At 44.4% G+C, this 16,983-nt stretch overlaps 1 protein-coding gene across 1 annotated transcript in view; it reads left to right on the top strand.

Moving 5' to 3' along the window:
- The window catches only part of CDH13 (cadherin 13), a 1,084,595-nt gene that overhangs the window by 835,155 nt on the left and 232,457 nt on the right, over positions 1–16,983 (top strand). The window contains exon 7 of the mRNA XM_055413053.2: positions 3,275–3,453. Coding sequence (XP_055269028.2) covers positions 3,275–3,453 — 179 coding nt within the window. The remainder of the gene's footprint in view (positions 1–3,274; positions 3,454–16,983) is intronic.

Raw genomic sequence — 16,983 nt, 5'->3', positions numbered from 1 at the left:
GACAACTTGACTCTGAGCTCTTTCGTCCATCTGAGGCCACTGCCTGCACTGCCGTGATGGGCTCAGAGCCCTGGGCAGGATGATGATAAAGGCACCCGCCTCTGAACACTGACCTACCAGGCACCGAGTTATGTTATGCATTGCCCTCCTTACAGTGACCAAAGAGAGGAGTGTTACTGATATTCTCATGTTAGGAGCAGGCGCGTGAGGAAACTGAGGCTCACGGAAGGCTGACTAACTTGCCCGAGTTCACACAGTCAGCTATGACTTGAACCTAGGTCAAGGTTGTTTCCTTCAGTGCTGCAAACCTTTGTAGATGACATAAGTGGTGCTCATGCTCCACAGAGGTGGGCCTCAGAAATAAATCCAGACATGCATTCATGCTGGGTGAAGACCAAGGCAGGGCTTAATATCAGGTCACTTGCTCCCTGATAATCCATTAAAACGAAAAGCATCTTCTATGTGTCCTTGGAAATATTCCAGAATAGCCTTTTATCATATCATGCTGTGTGTGTCTGCTCAGTCATGTCCAACTCCTTGTGACCCTCTGGACTGTAGCCCACCAGGCTCCTCTGTCCATGGGATTTTCCTGGCAAGAATACTGGAGCAGGTTGCTATTTCCTCCAAGGCATCTTCCCAACCCAGGGACAGAACCCATGCCATATGAACCCATCTATCATATACCATGTTATCAAATCTGTAAAAACTAACAATGAAAATGACATGACTAATGAATGGCCTGGTAGAAACTAAAAATTTATCAACCTGAGAGGTGTTTTTTTCCCCCTTCTTCCCTGGTGGCTCAGAGGTTAAAGCGTCTGCTTCCAATGCGGGAGACCCTGGTTCGATCCCTGGGTCGGGAAGATCCCCTGGAGAAGGAAATGGTAACCCACTCCAGTATTCTTGCCTGGAGAATCCCATGGACGTAGAAGCCTGGTAGGCTACAGTCCACGGGGTCGCAAAGAGTCGGACACGACTGAGCGACGGAACAGAACAAAATAGAACATGAAGCCACGACAGTCACAAACTGTGATGACTTCATTTTATTATGCTTTCTTTTGCTTGTTCATCTCTAACTTCAATTAATGGCAAATTAAATAGGGCGCGGATTCCATCAGTCTAGCATTCATTCGACACTGACGAAGTACAAGGCAGCGGGTCACACATACGTGACTGGAGACTGTTTCTTGTGGCATCCACGGTCCTTCCAGGCCTTGCCCACTCAGAGCGCAGTGAGCTTGGACCAGGGTAAGATGTGGGCCTGGAAGCTGCCTCTGATTTCTGACAGAGACCCCCAAGTAGGCCTGTTTTCCTAGACCGTGAAGGCAACTGAGTGTACCCTTCACACTAATGCTGACAGACTGTCTGTGGCTGCCTGGACCACTGGGCGGAGACAGAACCCTGATCCCAAAGAGCATCTCAGTGGGAAACAGAACACAAAAATCAAATGGCTTGCTGCCATCTCCCAAAGGCAAAGGGCCAGGGAGCAGGCTGCTGCACATGCCAAGAACTTTCTATTCTTACCCTGGACCCTGAGGCCTGCCCTGTGACAATTTCACAAAGAAGCAAAGGGCAGAGATACACTTAGAGTAGCAGACATGCTACTCCAGATGTCCGCAGGCATCTGGCCTAAGGTAATGTTGGTGAAATCAGCTGAGGCTGTGGAACTAACCGACCCCACCTTAGAATACCCTGATGCTTTGCCTGATCATTCAGACCTGATGGTTAGTAATCTGATTCCAATTATGGGAAAGAATAAACTGGCTTTCACTGTTCAAGAAGCACTGCTATAAAAGGGAAAGGAACACCAGGATGGTAGCCAAGCTGGAGGGACTCTGTGTTTCCGTTAAGCTAGAATATTTCCTGTATATTCCTGCTGGGAAGCATAGCTCTACTGCTTCAGTCTCATACCAGGTTGCCCCCATGCTGTGCGCCCAGAGGATTCAGAATCAGGACATGGGGCCTATATTCATAGGAGAGTAAACTACAGTGAAAATCTATGGTTGAGCAGGTCACCCAGGCTCACAGTTGTCAGGACAGCAGGCAAATGTGCCTGATTCTGTTCTAGTCTGTGCTTCTACTGGTGTTTATAACCATGATCCCTTTAAATTAAATTTTAATCTCAAAACTACATCTCCCTTGTAAAAATGATCAAAACATTAGAGACTGGGCTGTCATCTTCTCCTGTCACCATTATTCCCAGTACCCTCTCCCCTTGCCCAAGTTTAGCCACCAAAATCAGTGTGAAGTTCACCCTTATAGACCTTCCTGTATCCGTTTATAGACATAAACTGTACCTGAAAAAATACATGCACAAAGTTTGTGGAATTTTCTGTGTGTTAATAGGGTCACAAAAATGATGGTATGCTGTGGGTAACATTCTCCAACCTGATATTTTTCAATTTTGGAGAGCCCCTCATCTTAGAACACATTAGATCTATAAACCTTTTCTGAGTGCTGCAAAATATTTCATAGTGTGGGGATGCCATCATTTTAGCAATTCCTCTGATGTTGGACATTTAGGTCTTTTTCCAGCTTTTCTCAGACTCTCCATGAACATCCCCACAAAAACACTTGTCAACACCTAAGTCGTCGTGGCTGTGCATAGAGGCGCTCAAGTCTTGTCTGTTCCTGGTTCCCTTTAACCAGAAGTAACTGGGATACCTATCCCTTTGAGACCTTCCCTCTCCCCTCCCTTACACCTACTCACCCTTGGGCCCTGCACCAGGGACCTTTCCTGAGCCCCTGGTTAGATGAGGCTGTTCTCTTCCATATTCACATCGCCCTCTCTCAGTGCACTGCGAGTGCATTAATATTTTCATATGCTCTCTCTGCTGCTTATCACTGACCTGCCAGACCCCAAGGAATGTGACCTATTGCACCTCTATTTCCCCAGCACCCAGCTCTGGGTCCCCTCCCCCACGTGGTAGGCATTCAATAAGAGCTTTTAGAGTGAAGGCCATTGTCACAGAGCCACATCCACAATGGGATGAAAACCCATGGAAATAAACAGCATATCAGCAGAAGGAAAAATTAAGCTGTCAGTCTGCTGAACAGCAAACATTTCTATATTTCAGGTCTTTTAACGTGACAGAGGAGGGAGGGAGGGGGTAAGGGAAGCTGAAACCTAAGGGAGCCAGGGAAAGGCTTCGCTTTTTATAATCTGGAAAGTGACTGACACATCACTCTACGGCCATCGCCCAGGTTGGGGAGGGGCCCGGCCCATCACTGTACCCCGAGCGACCATCACATGCCCTCTGTCTCGCCCCCGCAGGGACCACGGTGATGCGCATGACAGCCTTTGACGCAGACGACCCGGCCACGGATAATGCCCTCCTGCGGTACAATATCCGTCAGCAGACGCCTGACAAGCCGTCGCCCAACATGTTCTACATCGATCCTGAAAAGGGAGACATTGTCACCGTTGTGTCACCTGCACTGCTGGACCGGGAGGTGAGCTGAAAGACACACCACGTCCTTTGCATGAGACTCGAACGTGGCTTTCACTCGAGGGAAGATGTGGGGCTTCCATCAGCGGCCCCTTGCATATCGTGGGGGCGGCAACGAGATAGCGACCCGTGGCTGGACGGGGAAAATCGGCCACGGGAGATGACATGTTATGTGACCCCAGAAAGCACACGCCGAAAAAATCACGTCCTTTGAGGTCATTTGCATTCATTCCACTTGATGGCTGTTTGTCACCCGCCACTTACTCTTGAGGCCCCCGTGACTGTGGGCTCCGCCTGCCTCACTTTTCCGCTCTGAGTGAGGGGTAGATGGGAGGGAGGTGGCTGAGATGACTGACGCTCTCCTTGTCACAGAGTCCGGTGGCTTCAACTTACCCCTTTCTCAGACCCTGTGCTGCCTGTGCAGTGTGTGCTCCGGAGCCTCTCTCTCCCTTCAGGCTCAGCTCTTGTCCTGCGAGGCCATCCCTGTAGGAATCTCCCCATCTTCCAGGTCACGTGTCACAGACAGGTACCCCATGGGCTGAGTCAGCCCACACGCCGGCTCTTTGGTTTGGCCCACGGTGTTTTAAAGTTTCATATTAGTTGCCATATCAAAATACTTCAACTTTATATTTCTTTTTTTTTTTTTAATTCCGATTTCCAGCCTTTCTGAAAATCAGAAATTCTGGAAATCGGGGGCCCAGTTTCCATACATGGACAATCAGTCAGACCACTCGTGACTGTCAGGGGGAGCTGGTGGCAGCTGCCCCACTTAGGAGGGTGTTGCTCCTGGCCCATTTACGTCCTGCTGCACGTGCCCCCTGGTCCTGCCCTTTCTCCGAGTTCCAGGGCCACCCTGTCACCCCTGGCAGGCCACACTCCCTTCCATTAGAGAGCTTCTTGGCCCTTCACACACCAAGATGCCAACCCACTTGGGGGTGCTCTGCATCATCAACCACCTAGATCTGCCCCCATCCTGGGATCCCTTGTTCCCAGCAGGACATCGTCCCATGGCCTGTCCCCTGGCAGTCACCCTTGACTTCTGCAAGCCCATCTGCCCCAGGACGAGCGCTGGGTTTCCCTATGGGGTCCTGTGCATTTTCCCTTCCATGCTGTTGATTTAAAAATGCTTTCCCCTCTCCTTTCTGTTTTCTTCACTGGAGCTCCTCCTGAGAGCCTGGGTCAGACCCGCCCACCTCTCTGGGAAGCCGAGCTCCGCCCCCGGGTCTTGCACAGCCTCTTGCTCCTCCAGTCTCTGACTGCTCTTACCTGCAGCCTCACCTGGCACCTGCCACGCACTCCTTTACACGCTTGTCTCTCTAACAAATGTCCCCTTCCACTTGGTCTAGACCTGAGGCAATAACAGCTAGTCACGGATGGTTATTTAAATTTTAATTGACATTCTTGAAATTAAAATGTAAAAATCAGTTTCTCCGTCAGACCAGACACATCTCAAGTGCTCAGGAGCCCCATGTGGCTAGTGGCTGCTGTACCGCCCAGGGCACAGGTAGACTATTCCCACCATCACAGAAAGTTCTAGTGAGCACCACTGGCCTAGACAGTAAATGTCTTGAGAACAGAGATTCTTTGATCACCTGCACATTTGTTTGACTACTGCCTAGCACAGTTTCAGTGCCCTGAAAATTCCTAAGTACATTTTTTGACATATTAGTAAGAATGAGTTGGAGATGACAGTAAGATCTTACATATGAAGGGTGGGAAACTGGAGCTGGAAATAGGGAATTATTGGAAGGGAAGGGAGAGAATGAAATTTGCATTGAAACTGTGATTGTCAGTTGGAATATGCAGTGGTTTTACATCAAAAATAGGAAGCAGAAAAAAGAACATTTCAAGTCCATTTCCTCCATTTTGTCTCCCATTCTTTTTCCAAATCTCCTTATTTTTGTTATTGCCTGACTGATGTATTATCTTCTTCAGAGTTAGGTAATGGCTTTCCAATTCTCCCTTTATCCCCCATCTAGCATGTGTGAAAGAGTGCACTTGTGCGCACACACACACACCAGCTTTCCCATAACCCCTAATTCTCCCAAAATCACTTGCAAATTCTTCTTGCAAGAGAAAGATGAAATGGTTATTTCTCTATCTCAGCTTCTGCTTTTACTGATAGAAAATGTTCTGTCTCTATTTATAAAGCAGAATGATAATATAGTAGATCACAGCATTTTTAAGGTTTATTTGGGGTACCAATGTGTCTCAAGTTCGTGACCCTGTCATTTGGGTGTTTGTTAATTTGCAAGTATATAATTATGGGAGTTGAATTAATCCTTAATGGCAACCCACTCCAGTGTTCTTGCCTGGAGAATCCCAGGGACAGGGGAGCCTGGTGGGCTGCCGTCTATGGGGTCGCACAGAGTCGGACACGACTGAAGTGACTTAGCAGCAGCAGCAGCAGCAGCCACAATACATTAAAAAAAATGAAAAAAAGATAAACATAATTTAACTGAAATTGGAAAATCAATGAAAATGAATGAAAAGTGTCACTTTTCTGTGAGGGTTTCAAGAGTTCAGTGCTGACCCAGGCAACACGGGTACAATCTGAAGGAAAAAAATGTCCCTGAATTCAGGCATACCTCGTCTGTTTCCTAGTGCTGTGCTAAGCTTCTCCCGCACACATCTGCTGAAAGGGTGAAACGTGCCTTTAAGTTATTTATCTTTAGAGGGACAGAACTCACGCGTCAGACTTCCCATTGGTGTTTTCCAGTTTGCAATGTTTTCTTCTCACTAGGCTCTTCCTAAGATTCATGTGTATATAAGTTCCCATAGCAGGATTATGGAATTGTTTGTTGGTTCTGGAGACCTTCTAGGAAGGCATCCTGTCTTAGGTGTGGTTTCAAAATTCTACTTCTGGACAATCTAGGCAAAACACTTAAAACTGATCTACACACCATTCATTTTAAAGAAAATATTTCATGTCACCCCTACAAACTTTGATATAACTTAAACTGTTTTTACGTGTGGCTACCATGTATTCATTCACAGTATCTCAAATGGCGTGTTTGAGCGCTGAATGGTGTGAGTGTAAATAAATGGGAAGGAGACTCCTGGAGCTGGAGCCCCTGAGATTTCACAAGTGGTTTGCTCCTGTCTGACCTTTGCCTTGTGGGGAGGTTCCAGAAGTCTGAGGGTTGACCCGAGCTTGGTTGATATGATGTAAACTTTTCATTTTAATTTTCCATCTAGTACATTCTCAAAGAGGACCCCAGCAGGACCCCAAGGCCTTTTTCCACTCACATGTCACAGAGTCTCCCTAGATTGTGCTGAGCATGTTCACTTCATTCTGCAAGTCGTGCCTCTTCACTTTTGCTGATGCTAGGCTGGGTTATTGCTTCCTTTAGATTCACAGCTGAATTGTGAGAGCAGCTGCAGTGACCATGTATTTTCGTTGCTTACTGTAAGCTCGATGTTAATAGACATCAAGTCTGACTTGAAAACATAGTGTATTTTCCATTACAAGCTCTTCTATTTACTTTTTCTGAAACCATACCAGAACATACAGTTCCTAAAGAAAGAGATCTTGGATCTTTGTCCCATCTCTGAATTCCCATTGCCAAACATATGTAATGCCAGGTAAATAAGACACTCAGTAAAGATTTGCTGGATGGATGATAAAGAGGTGGATGGAATGGTGGAGCAATTAATAAATATATGGGAGATGGGGGGACAGATGGATAAAGGGACGGACGGAGAGATGGATGGATAAAGGAACGGATGGATGAAGAGACAGATGGATAAAGAGGGATAGAAGGACTTGTGTTCCTTCAGTTTGTATGTATGAGTAAATAGCTAACAGATTATCTCAGAATTGCAAGATCCATATCCCACAGGGGTATATATATAAACAGAAGAAATTATTTTATTTTAGTTGAGAGCTTCCTCTTGCCCTTGTGTGTAATCATCCAGTAATCCAGTTTATCCACCTGATACCTACCCTGTGTAAGGAGCTGCAGTAGGCTCCAAGAATGCCCTGGTAGGTAGAATGGTCGTGAGGATCTGCGTCTCCTGCTTAAATGTTTGGGGAAATGTTTGGAGAAAATAAGGACCATATATCCTATGAAATGAAATTGGGTTCACTGGGGGCACTGTTTTATTCTTTTCTATAACCATACTTAGCCCCTCATTCTGACAGATCCGTCTTATGTTTTTAAGCTATGTCTGGCTGCACTACAAAATAAAATCAGATAAAGGTCCCTAACATTTGATAAATGGTTTATTTAGTTGATCATCTTGGCTGCTAGACTGAAATCCATCAGCTGAAATCTGCCACCTTTTCTGAACACAGCCAGCACAATTTTCAACTACTCAGAGTACCTAATGGTCAGTTTGGGGAGTTGTTTTCTTTTTCTTGCATGCTTCGTTTTTTTTGGCAAATGGAAACAGTCTCCAAATGAGGCCCTTAAAATGCAGTCTTAACATTTGCATTGTGAAAGTATCATTAGTCTTTTTAAGGAGTTTGAGCTGAGCACTTTTCTTTGTTTGAATTCGCCTTTATCCTATTATGTATTATCATCCAGATAATCTAAGGAAAGTGATAGCCTGCCTGTTAAAAAAAAAAAAAGGGTACATACAATAAAATATCTTAGAACTCTGAATGTAATTTATTTTCTATTTTCAAGTGATAAAGGATTTTCTGAAACTTTATAATGCCCCCAATTTAGGGGCCAAATGTGAAAACTGAGAGAATTTCCTTCTTTCTTCCCATGGTGTCACATAAGGACTTATTTTTAGATTTAAGTGCATTTGCTATGAGACACTTAGGAGTCCTTTAAATATGTCACAGAGGAAAATTGAAGAATAGTGGTGGGAACATCATACGAAAATAGTCAGTGAAATTGGATGTGTTTGGTCAAGACAGTTAAACCATCATCACATTCTGCATCTCCAGAATCAAGTCAAAGTGCATGAGAAGAAGAAGAAAAAGAAGAAGGGATTGCATTTCTCCCATGCCTTGAATGAAAGCTAGAGGTAGTTGTCTTACTCTCAAGAAAAAAATGTTCACAGGCCGCTCTGATCTAATGCTAATATTTTACTCATTATCATCATGTTTAAAACATTGGCAGTAATTATACACAATTCAATCACGCTGACAGGAATATTCTCTTTCTTTGTTTTGGTGGGTAGGACCAGAATTATTTAATAGCATCCTCACCATTTCTGTGAGCTATTTACTCACAAATATTTTTGTTGGGATCATTTCCTCCTTTTTTGATATTACTTGCTGCTGAGAAAATAGAGGGGGGATAAGTAAATGTAAATAAATTGTCTTATTATTTTAAAAATAGCGTATTATGCTTGCAAATGAAACACAGATGGTGAACCACCCTATGTGAATCAAACCCACTTGCTCTGTTGTGACAGCAAATAAAATAGAATGAGGCATTCATAAGGCATGATGCTGAGTCCTGGGTTCTGAAATTCAGTTACAAGCATGCCAGCCTCCTGTTGATGGCAGTGGGGTTAGAGACAGGAGGGCAGGGTGTTATTTGGGGCCAGTTCCACTTTCCCACTCTGGGTGAATTCTAACAGGAGACCTGGATGAATCTCAGAACTCTACTGGTGACCCTAACCATTCCCCCCAGACCTCCAGGGTTGGCCTAATCAACCCATGAAGGCTAGGGCTTTGTCTAGTCACCTAGCAAGACCTCAACTAAAAACTGGTCTGAGAGGTGTGGGGCAAGGGCGTCATGAGTGCTGGCTTTGGATTCTATGGGTTCGTGGCGTACCTCCACCTCTAACCAGCAGTGAGAACACATATGCACAAACATGTGCTATTTGAACTAGACTTGATGCATGAATGGAGTTCTGCAATGAGAAAGCTGAGGGAAGGGCACCATGGGGAGAGGAACAGCATGAGCAAAGGCATAGTGGCGTGTCCATATGTCACTCCAAGAGAGACTGGGGATTTCAGAGTGTCATAAGGAGAGATACCAGAAAAGGGCAAGGAGTTGATACAAGACTGCCAAGGCTCCAAATGCCATCCTAAGGATAATGGATATATCCTGCTCTAAATGGTAAACTTTTACCAAACTCAAGTTCATGTGCTTGGCACACCATGAGGCCAAACAGACTGAACATTGGAGTTTGGAGCAGAGAAAGGTTTATTGCAGGGCCATGCAAAGAGATGGGTGGCTTGTGCCCAAAAAATACCCTGAACTCCTCAAAGGGTTTCAGCAAAACACCTTTAAAGGCAAGATGAGGGAGAGGTGTGGTTAGCTGTGCTAACTTCTCAGTGTAGGAATCCTTTGTTCTTGCAGCTGTGTACCTGGGTCAGGTCACAACATTCCTGTAAACCTCCGACCAAACAAATGTGATTCTCTGTTCTGCAACTCTCTGTCTCTATATGAATGGACTCAAAGGTCAGAGCTTTTGAGTATCCTGTGTATTTCAGGCTATAGGGCTACATTCTTTTACAAAGGTGCAGAGCTAGCATGACTAAGCACAGGCAACAGAGCACAAAGGTTTAAGTAAAAAGGAACAGGTACAATACAAAGTCAGAATTGTTCTTCCCTATTACAATACTGCCAACCATATTTAAGCAGTAAGCCCAGCATTCCCAGAGCTGTGACTTGGACAGAAGACTGGGTGAGCTACAGAAGAGGCGGTCAGTGGGAAATCACTCACTTTGGAGGCAGACTCAAGGCTGCTTGGTGAATGATGAGCTGCTTTACAGAGATTCCCAGCCTCATCAAGGGGAGATGAGGAGTTACCACTTGAATCTAAATTCCGCAAGTTGCTGAAGAGGTCAATAAACAGCAGCCTGTTTTGTGTCTTCTATTCTTGGGCACCTTAAAGTACCAGACAATCAGGAGTTACGCAGCACATGTTAAATCAAAAGACACTTTGTCGTTAAGAGAGATTCAACATTTTAGATTTGACAAATGTTTGATTCTCTAAGCTTTATCCTTTTTTTCTGTTTTTTTTAATATGGTAAAAATAACAAAATGCAGGGTGATGATGAATTTAGACTACTTCTGTTTTTCTGTAATTTTAAATCTCTCCATCTTATTTTGCATGAAGTACCCTAAAAAGCTAAACAGCTTTTCCTTTTTTGGAAAAAAATCACTTTTAGAGAGCAGTTTATTTCTCTTTATCAACCAAGAGCTCTGATTAGCATGTTAAGGCAAGTGTTGCTTCATTGACAGATTTTTTTTTCCCCATGTATTTAAATAACATCTTTCTAAATCCTGTCCATGTTAGCAATCCTGGTAGGAGAGATACCTTCCAATTTAGAAAGAATGTCTAGTTAAGTTCTAGCTTCGAACTGGTAAAGAAAACAGGGAAAGCTCTGCTCCAACCATAATGAGAACAGCCATCATTTAAGGAAAGTACAGTTGATTGAGAGGCTCTGAAAAGCAGCTATTTTATACTTGCCTTTAATAGGCTCTGCTTCCAGCCAGGCACTGGCTGACTGGGGTGCCCCTACAGCAAAGCATTTTAAGGGAAGTCGAACAGAGGTTAGAACACTTAGATTAAGGCAAACTAGCTATAGCTCATTTCAAGACACAATGACACCTCACAATGCCTGGGATCCACATTTCTTCCAGTCTCATTTTAAAGAAGTAGCTCATTTGAGGCAACTTCTCCATAGGATAAAAGTTCATTGTACCATTAAACATGATATTCTGAAGACTTGATCAGCTTGCTGAGATCTATGGCACTGTGATGTCACATTCAACAATGAGACTTAACAGTATAGAATCACTTTTTCTTTAAGGGCTAGATAGTAAATATTGTATAGGTTTTGTGGGCCAAGAGGTAAAATTGAGACTGTTGTGCAGGTACTTATATAACCATTCAAAATGTAGCCATTAAAAACTGGAAAAAAAGATTCCTAGCCCAAGAGCCATCAAAATATAGCCAATGATGTGCACTTGGCCCACAGGCTATCACTGGCCAGCCCTGATCTGTTAAATTATTGGCCAGAGTGATCACTGTAGCAGTAGCTTCAACTATTGATTGTTGCAGGCATGCATGTATCTATGTCTGGAGGTCCTCTCTCAAAATATTGAGTCACAGTGATTAATCACCCCCTTGAAGCTGGATTATAGGGAAAGAAACTAGGTCATGGATGACTGGTCTGATTTCTATTTTCTTTTTAGCAGAAACAGTCCATTTCCAAACGATTAGGAAACATCATTTCAGATACTTGTTAATGAATTCCAAACTCAAAATTGGTTGCAATAATGAAAACAACTACTTCAATTGAAAAGTAGTAAGAAAGTGCTGTCTAGCTATAGACTAAATCCTGGATGAACCCTTTAGGAATGACTGTTTTTCTATGTCAGAGCCCTGACAGCAGGGAGGGCCCGCCTCTGCCAGAGGACCCAGAGGTGGGGAGGGAAGAATGCCCAGCTGAGGGAGCTCTTCCTTGAGCTGAATCTGGATCCCAAATGCAATTGTTCACTTGGGCACAGCTAGAATCAGGAGTGTCAGCGGACAGAGGCACTCTCTCCAGGCTTGGAAGGGGCCTCAGAGGGAGAACTGAGATATTTCTAGCTACCAGAAGACAAACAGAGACATCCTGTACACTTTCTCAGGCTTCCCAGTGCCTTTGCTGTCCTCCCTAAATTTGAGACTAGAGTCATGATAATAAACTGGAGTGACATTCTTGAGCCTATTTTGTTTGTCACCATGTGTCAGTCACTATCCTAAGTACTTTGTATTCAATTTAATGTCAGTAACAACTAACGAGGCAAGTGAGTACTCCTGGTGATGGACACATTTGATGTCACTGAGCTGTGACCATGTGTCAACCTGTCTCCAAAGCCCATGTGTTTTCCCCCCAGTATGTGGATCAAAATTACTGATTATTTGTTTAGATGACAACCTCACAGAAGAAATCAATTTTGACTGTCTTTTCAACACAGGAAAGCAAGACATGGTAGAGCTTTGAGGCAGCTTTTGTGCTAAGATGTGGGCTTTCAGTGCCTGCCAGGTGACCTTCTTCCTGGTTACAGAGCCCAAGTGGCTTCTAGAGCATGGTGCAAAAAGTTCTTGGAGAAAGGCTCTCTCCTGCCTTAGTGTGGAAATACAAATAGGCCATATTCGTCAGGTATTTTGGCAATAAGAATCAAATGACTTTTTTAAATGCCCCTAGTATTCTTTACCTAAGCAGTTCTACATAATTTACATTGGTGGTGTGTAAGCATCCACCTCTGGGAGTTTTATTGGATTTATTTAAAGAGCTAAACTAAGTGTCCAACCATTGAGGATCTCTCTGATAAATTGAGCTATATTCCTCCATTGGGCTTCCATTAAATCATGTAAAATGATGAGGTAGAAGAACATATGATAACATGGAGAGATTTTCACAGTATGTTAACAAGCAGTCTGCAGAGCACCACATAGGCTATGATTCTTTTTTGTCTGAATGCACACACACACATCATCATCATCTCATTCTATTCAGGCTGCTATAACAAAATGCTAGAGATCAGGCGGCTTAAGCAACAGAAATTTATTTCTCACAGTCTGGAGCCCAGAGGCCAAAGATCAAAGTGCTGGCCAATTCAGTCCTTGGTGAGAGCCCCAGATGGCTGTCTTCTCATTACGTCTTCCCAGGCCAAAGAGAGGAGGCTCTGGCCTTTTCCTCTTTTTCTTACAAGGACACTAGAGGGATCTTCATATCCTCAGTTCAGTTCAGTTCAGTCGCTCAGTCGTGTCCAACTCTCCGCGACTCCATGAATCACAGCACGCCAGGCCTCCCTGTCCATCACTAACTCCTGGAGTTCATTCAAACTCATGTCCATAGAGTCGGTGATGCCATCCAGCCATCTCATTCTCTGTCGTCCCCTTCTCCTCCTGCGCCCAACCTTTCCCAGCATCAGAGTCTTTTCCAGTGAGTCAACTCGTCGCATGAGGTGGCCAAAGTATTGCAGTTTCAGCTTTAGCATCAGTCCTTCCAATGAACACCCAAGATCGATCTCCCTTAGAATGACTGGTTGGATCTCCTTGCAATACAAGGGACTCTCAAGAGTCTTCTTCAACACCACAGTTCAAAAGCATCAATTCTTCAGCGATCAGCTTTCTTCACAGTCCAACTCTCACATCCATACATGACCACGGGAAAAACCATAGCCTTGACTAGACGGACCTTTGTTGGCAAAGTAATGTCTCTGCTTTTTAATATGCTATCTAGGTTGGTCATAACTTTCCTTCCAAGGAGTAAGCATCTTTTAATTTCATGGCTGCAATAAGCATCTGCAGTGATTTTGGAGCCCAAAAAAATAAAGTCTGACACTGTTTCCACTATTTCCCCATCTATTTCCCATGAAGTGATGGGACCAGATGCCATGATCTTTGTTTTCTGAATGTTGAGCTTCAAGCCAACCTTTTCACTCTCCTCTTTCACTTTCATCAAGAGGCTTTTGAGTTCCTCTTCACTTTCTGCCATAAGGGTGGTGTCATCTGCATATCTGAGGTTATTGATATTTCTCCCAGCAATCTTGATTCCAGCTTGTGCTTCTTCCAGCCCAGCGTTCCTCGTGATGTACTCTGCATAGAAGTTAAATAAGCAGGGAGACAATATACAGCCTTCACATACTCCTTTTCCTATTTGGAACCAGTCTGTTGTCCGTGTCCAGTTCGAATTGTTGATTCCTGACCTGCATACAGGTTTCTCAAGAGGCAGGTCAGGGGGTCTGGGATTCCCATCTCTTTCAGAATTTTCCACAGTTTATTGTGATCCACACAGTCAAAGGCTTTGGCATAGTCAATGAAGCAGAAATAGATGTTTTTCTGGAACTCTCTTGCTTTCTCCATGATCCAGAGGATGTTGGCAATTTGATCTCTGGTGCCTCTGCCTTTTCTAAAACCTGCTTGAACATCTGGGAGTTCACGGTTCACATATTGCTGAAGCCTGGCTTGGAGAATTTTGAGCATGACTTTACTAGCGTGTGAGATGAGTGCCATTGTACGGTAATTTGAGCATTCTTTGGCATTGCCTTTCTTTGGAATTGGAATGAAGACTGACCTTCTCCAGTCCTGTGGCCACTGCTGAGTTTTCCAAATTTGCTGGCATATTGAGTGCAGCACTTTCACAGCATCATCTTTCGGGATTTGAAATAGCTCAACTGGAATTCCATCACCTCCACTAGCTTTGTTCGTAGTGATGCTCTCTAAGGCCCACTTGACTTCACATTCCAAGATGTCTGACTCTAGGTCAGTGATCACGTTATTGTGACTATCTTGGTCGTGAAGATCTTTTTTGTACAGTTCTTCTGTGTATTCTTGCCACCTCTTCTTAATATCTTCTGCTTCTGTTAGGTCCATACCATTTCTGTCCTTTAGCGAGCCCATCTTTGCATGAAATGTTCCCTTGGAATCTCTAATTTTCTTGAAGAGATCTCTTGTTTTTCCTATTCTGTTGTTTTCCTCTATTTCTTTGCATTGATCACTGAGGAAGGCTTTCTTATCTCTCCTTGCTATTCTTTGGAACTCTGCATTCAGATGCTTATATCTTTCCTTTTCTCCTTTGCTTTTCGCTTCTCTTCTTTTCACAGCTATTTGTAGGGCCTCCTCAGACAGCCATTTTGCTTTTTTGCATTTCTTTTCCATGGGTTCATATCCTCAGGTAAATCTAATTACCTCCCAAAGGACCCATGCCCCAGTACCATCCCACAGTGGGGGAAGAGGGCTGTGTTAGGACTTTCGATGTATGCATTTTAGAGGGACAGAACACTTCAGTCCGTAGCATATACCATCACAGTCCCTGGTGTGAAAGGGTTCATGTCAATGTGTATCGCGTGGTCCTTTTCAGACTGCAAGCGATCTAAATTTCCTACAATGCAGGGTCTAAGATGACAATCCTCAGATCCAGGTTGCTTGAGTCTGAATGTCAGCCCTGTCTCCTCCCTGCCTCACCAGCTGTGTGTCCTGGGAACATTCATTGCTTGAACAACTGGTGGCCATGATTATCATGCCCGTGTCATTAAATATTCTTCTCCAATCACTGCTAGTGTTCCCACAGGACTCCACTGTGTGAAAGTGGTCTAATACAGAGAGTGGTTGAATCTGTACCTCAGTTTCCTCTTCTGTAAAATGGGACTCGTAACAGTCCGTCTCACAGGGCCGTTGTGCGGACTGAATTGAATTCATACAAGCATATACTTAGAATAACAGGTTTGGGTGAGCTGTTGCTTTTGTCTGTATTTTCTAGTTTGGGTAGAGTGATTGTATTGTTTTGGTGATGGAAATGCAATTCTGTTCATCACTGTGGAACACAGTGGTGTCTGGGTCTGGAGGGCAGGGGACTCCAGGTTAGGACGCCACACCACAGATGGCTCAAGGGGCACCATGACTGTCACCTTTGGGCCCAGAGACTGGTTCTCCCATGAGCCAATTTGTTCATTGACAAAGCAGTGGGAGTCATACCCAGCCTCCACCAATACTGCTAGGATCACAGGCAACACATTTCAAATGTCAGGAAAGAATGTTTTTGAGGGTGTATTAAGGTAAATCTTGTCAAAATTTCCTCACTTGAAACGATAAGCATTCTCATTTCTTCAAGCGGCACGGCCGTGGTGATGACTTTCCTCATCATGTACAAGTGCTGACCAGGCGCTTACCTTTCCCTGTGCCAATTCCAGCAGGCAGCTTAATAGACATAGTGTGGTGTGTGTTTCTATACTTTTAAGACAGCCATGGGAAATGAAATTTTTTTTTTTTACCTTTGCAAAGAACAGCTATAGAAATGACTGTTGAAATTCAATGAACGGCATCTCTGTTTATGGACCTCAAAAGTAGGAGCCAAGATTAAATTCCTTTAGGTATTTGCTCCTCTGTGTCTTATGAACTGCTTTGCAAACTTCCTTTTCTCCGTGGAAGATTCCTTGGGTCCTTGAGCTCTGGGTTTCTGAGATGGGGAAGAATGGAAAGCGTCTCTATTCTTACCTCTTCTTGGTGTTAATTATCTAATACATGAGGGGGTGTATGTTGTATTCCCATTAGACAGCTACAGTGTAAACTATTGCAGCATCTGTGTTCTCAGCCAAGCATTAAGTCAGTGCCATAACCCCCACAGGACCACCACACCCATTTTCCACAGGGACAGCCAAGCTCCCAAGGGCTGACGTGACCTGCCTGATTCACGTGCTGAGGAGTCAGGGAACTGGACTTGACCCTGAAACTTCCGCATTGTCTATGCCTCCAGGCTGCTGAGAGAAAAGCACAGACCATACCAAGGGGAAATCTTGACACCTAAGGGACAGTCTTATAGTTTATGAGACTTCTACAGGGATTTCTTTGTCCTTTGTTCTGAGCCTCTTCACACATTTGAAAGCTTAACTCGTTTTCCCTCAGTTCTCCAGTTAGAAAGGCCATGTGGTGTAACAGCTCAGAGCACAGGCCTGGGAACTCTAGAGCCCTAAGGTGAATCCCGGATCTGCATCCTGTTAGCTGTGTGACCTTGGGCAAGTCACTCCACCTCTCTGAGCTTCAGTTCCTCCCCTCTAAAATGGTGCTTTTAACATGATCTATGGGTTAGATGGAATAATTCCCCCCGCCCAAGATATCCTCATCC

This window comes from Moschus berezovskii, chromosome 22, assembly GCF_049115385.1.
Source record: "Moschus berezovskii isolate FMDL1 chromosome 22, NW_MosBer_1.0, whole genome shotgun sequence".
Lineage (NCBI taxonomy): Eukaryota > Metazoa > Chordata > Mammalia > Artiodactyla > Moschidae > Moschus > Moschus berezovskii.
Note: the sequence above shows the minus strand (reverse complement) of the source record. Positions and strands in the feature narration are given on the sequence as shown.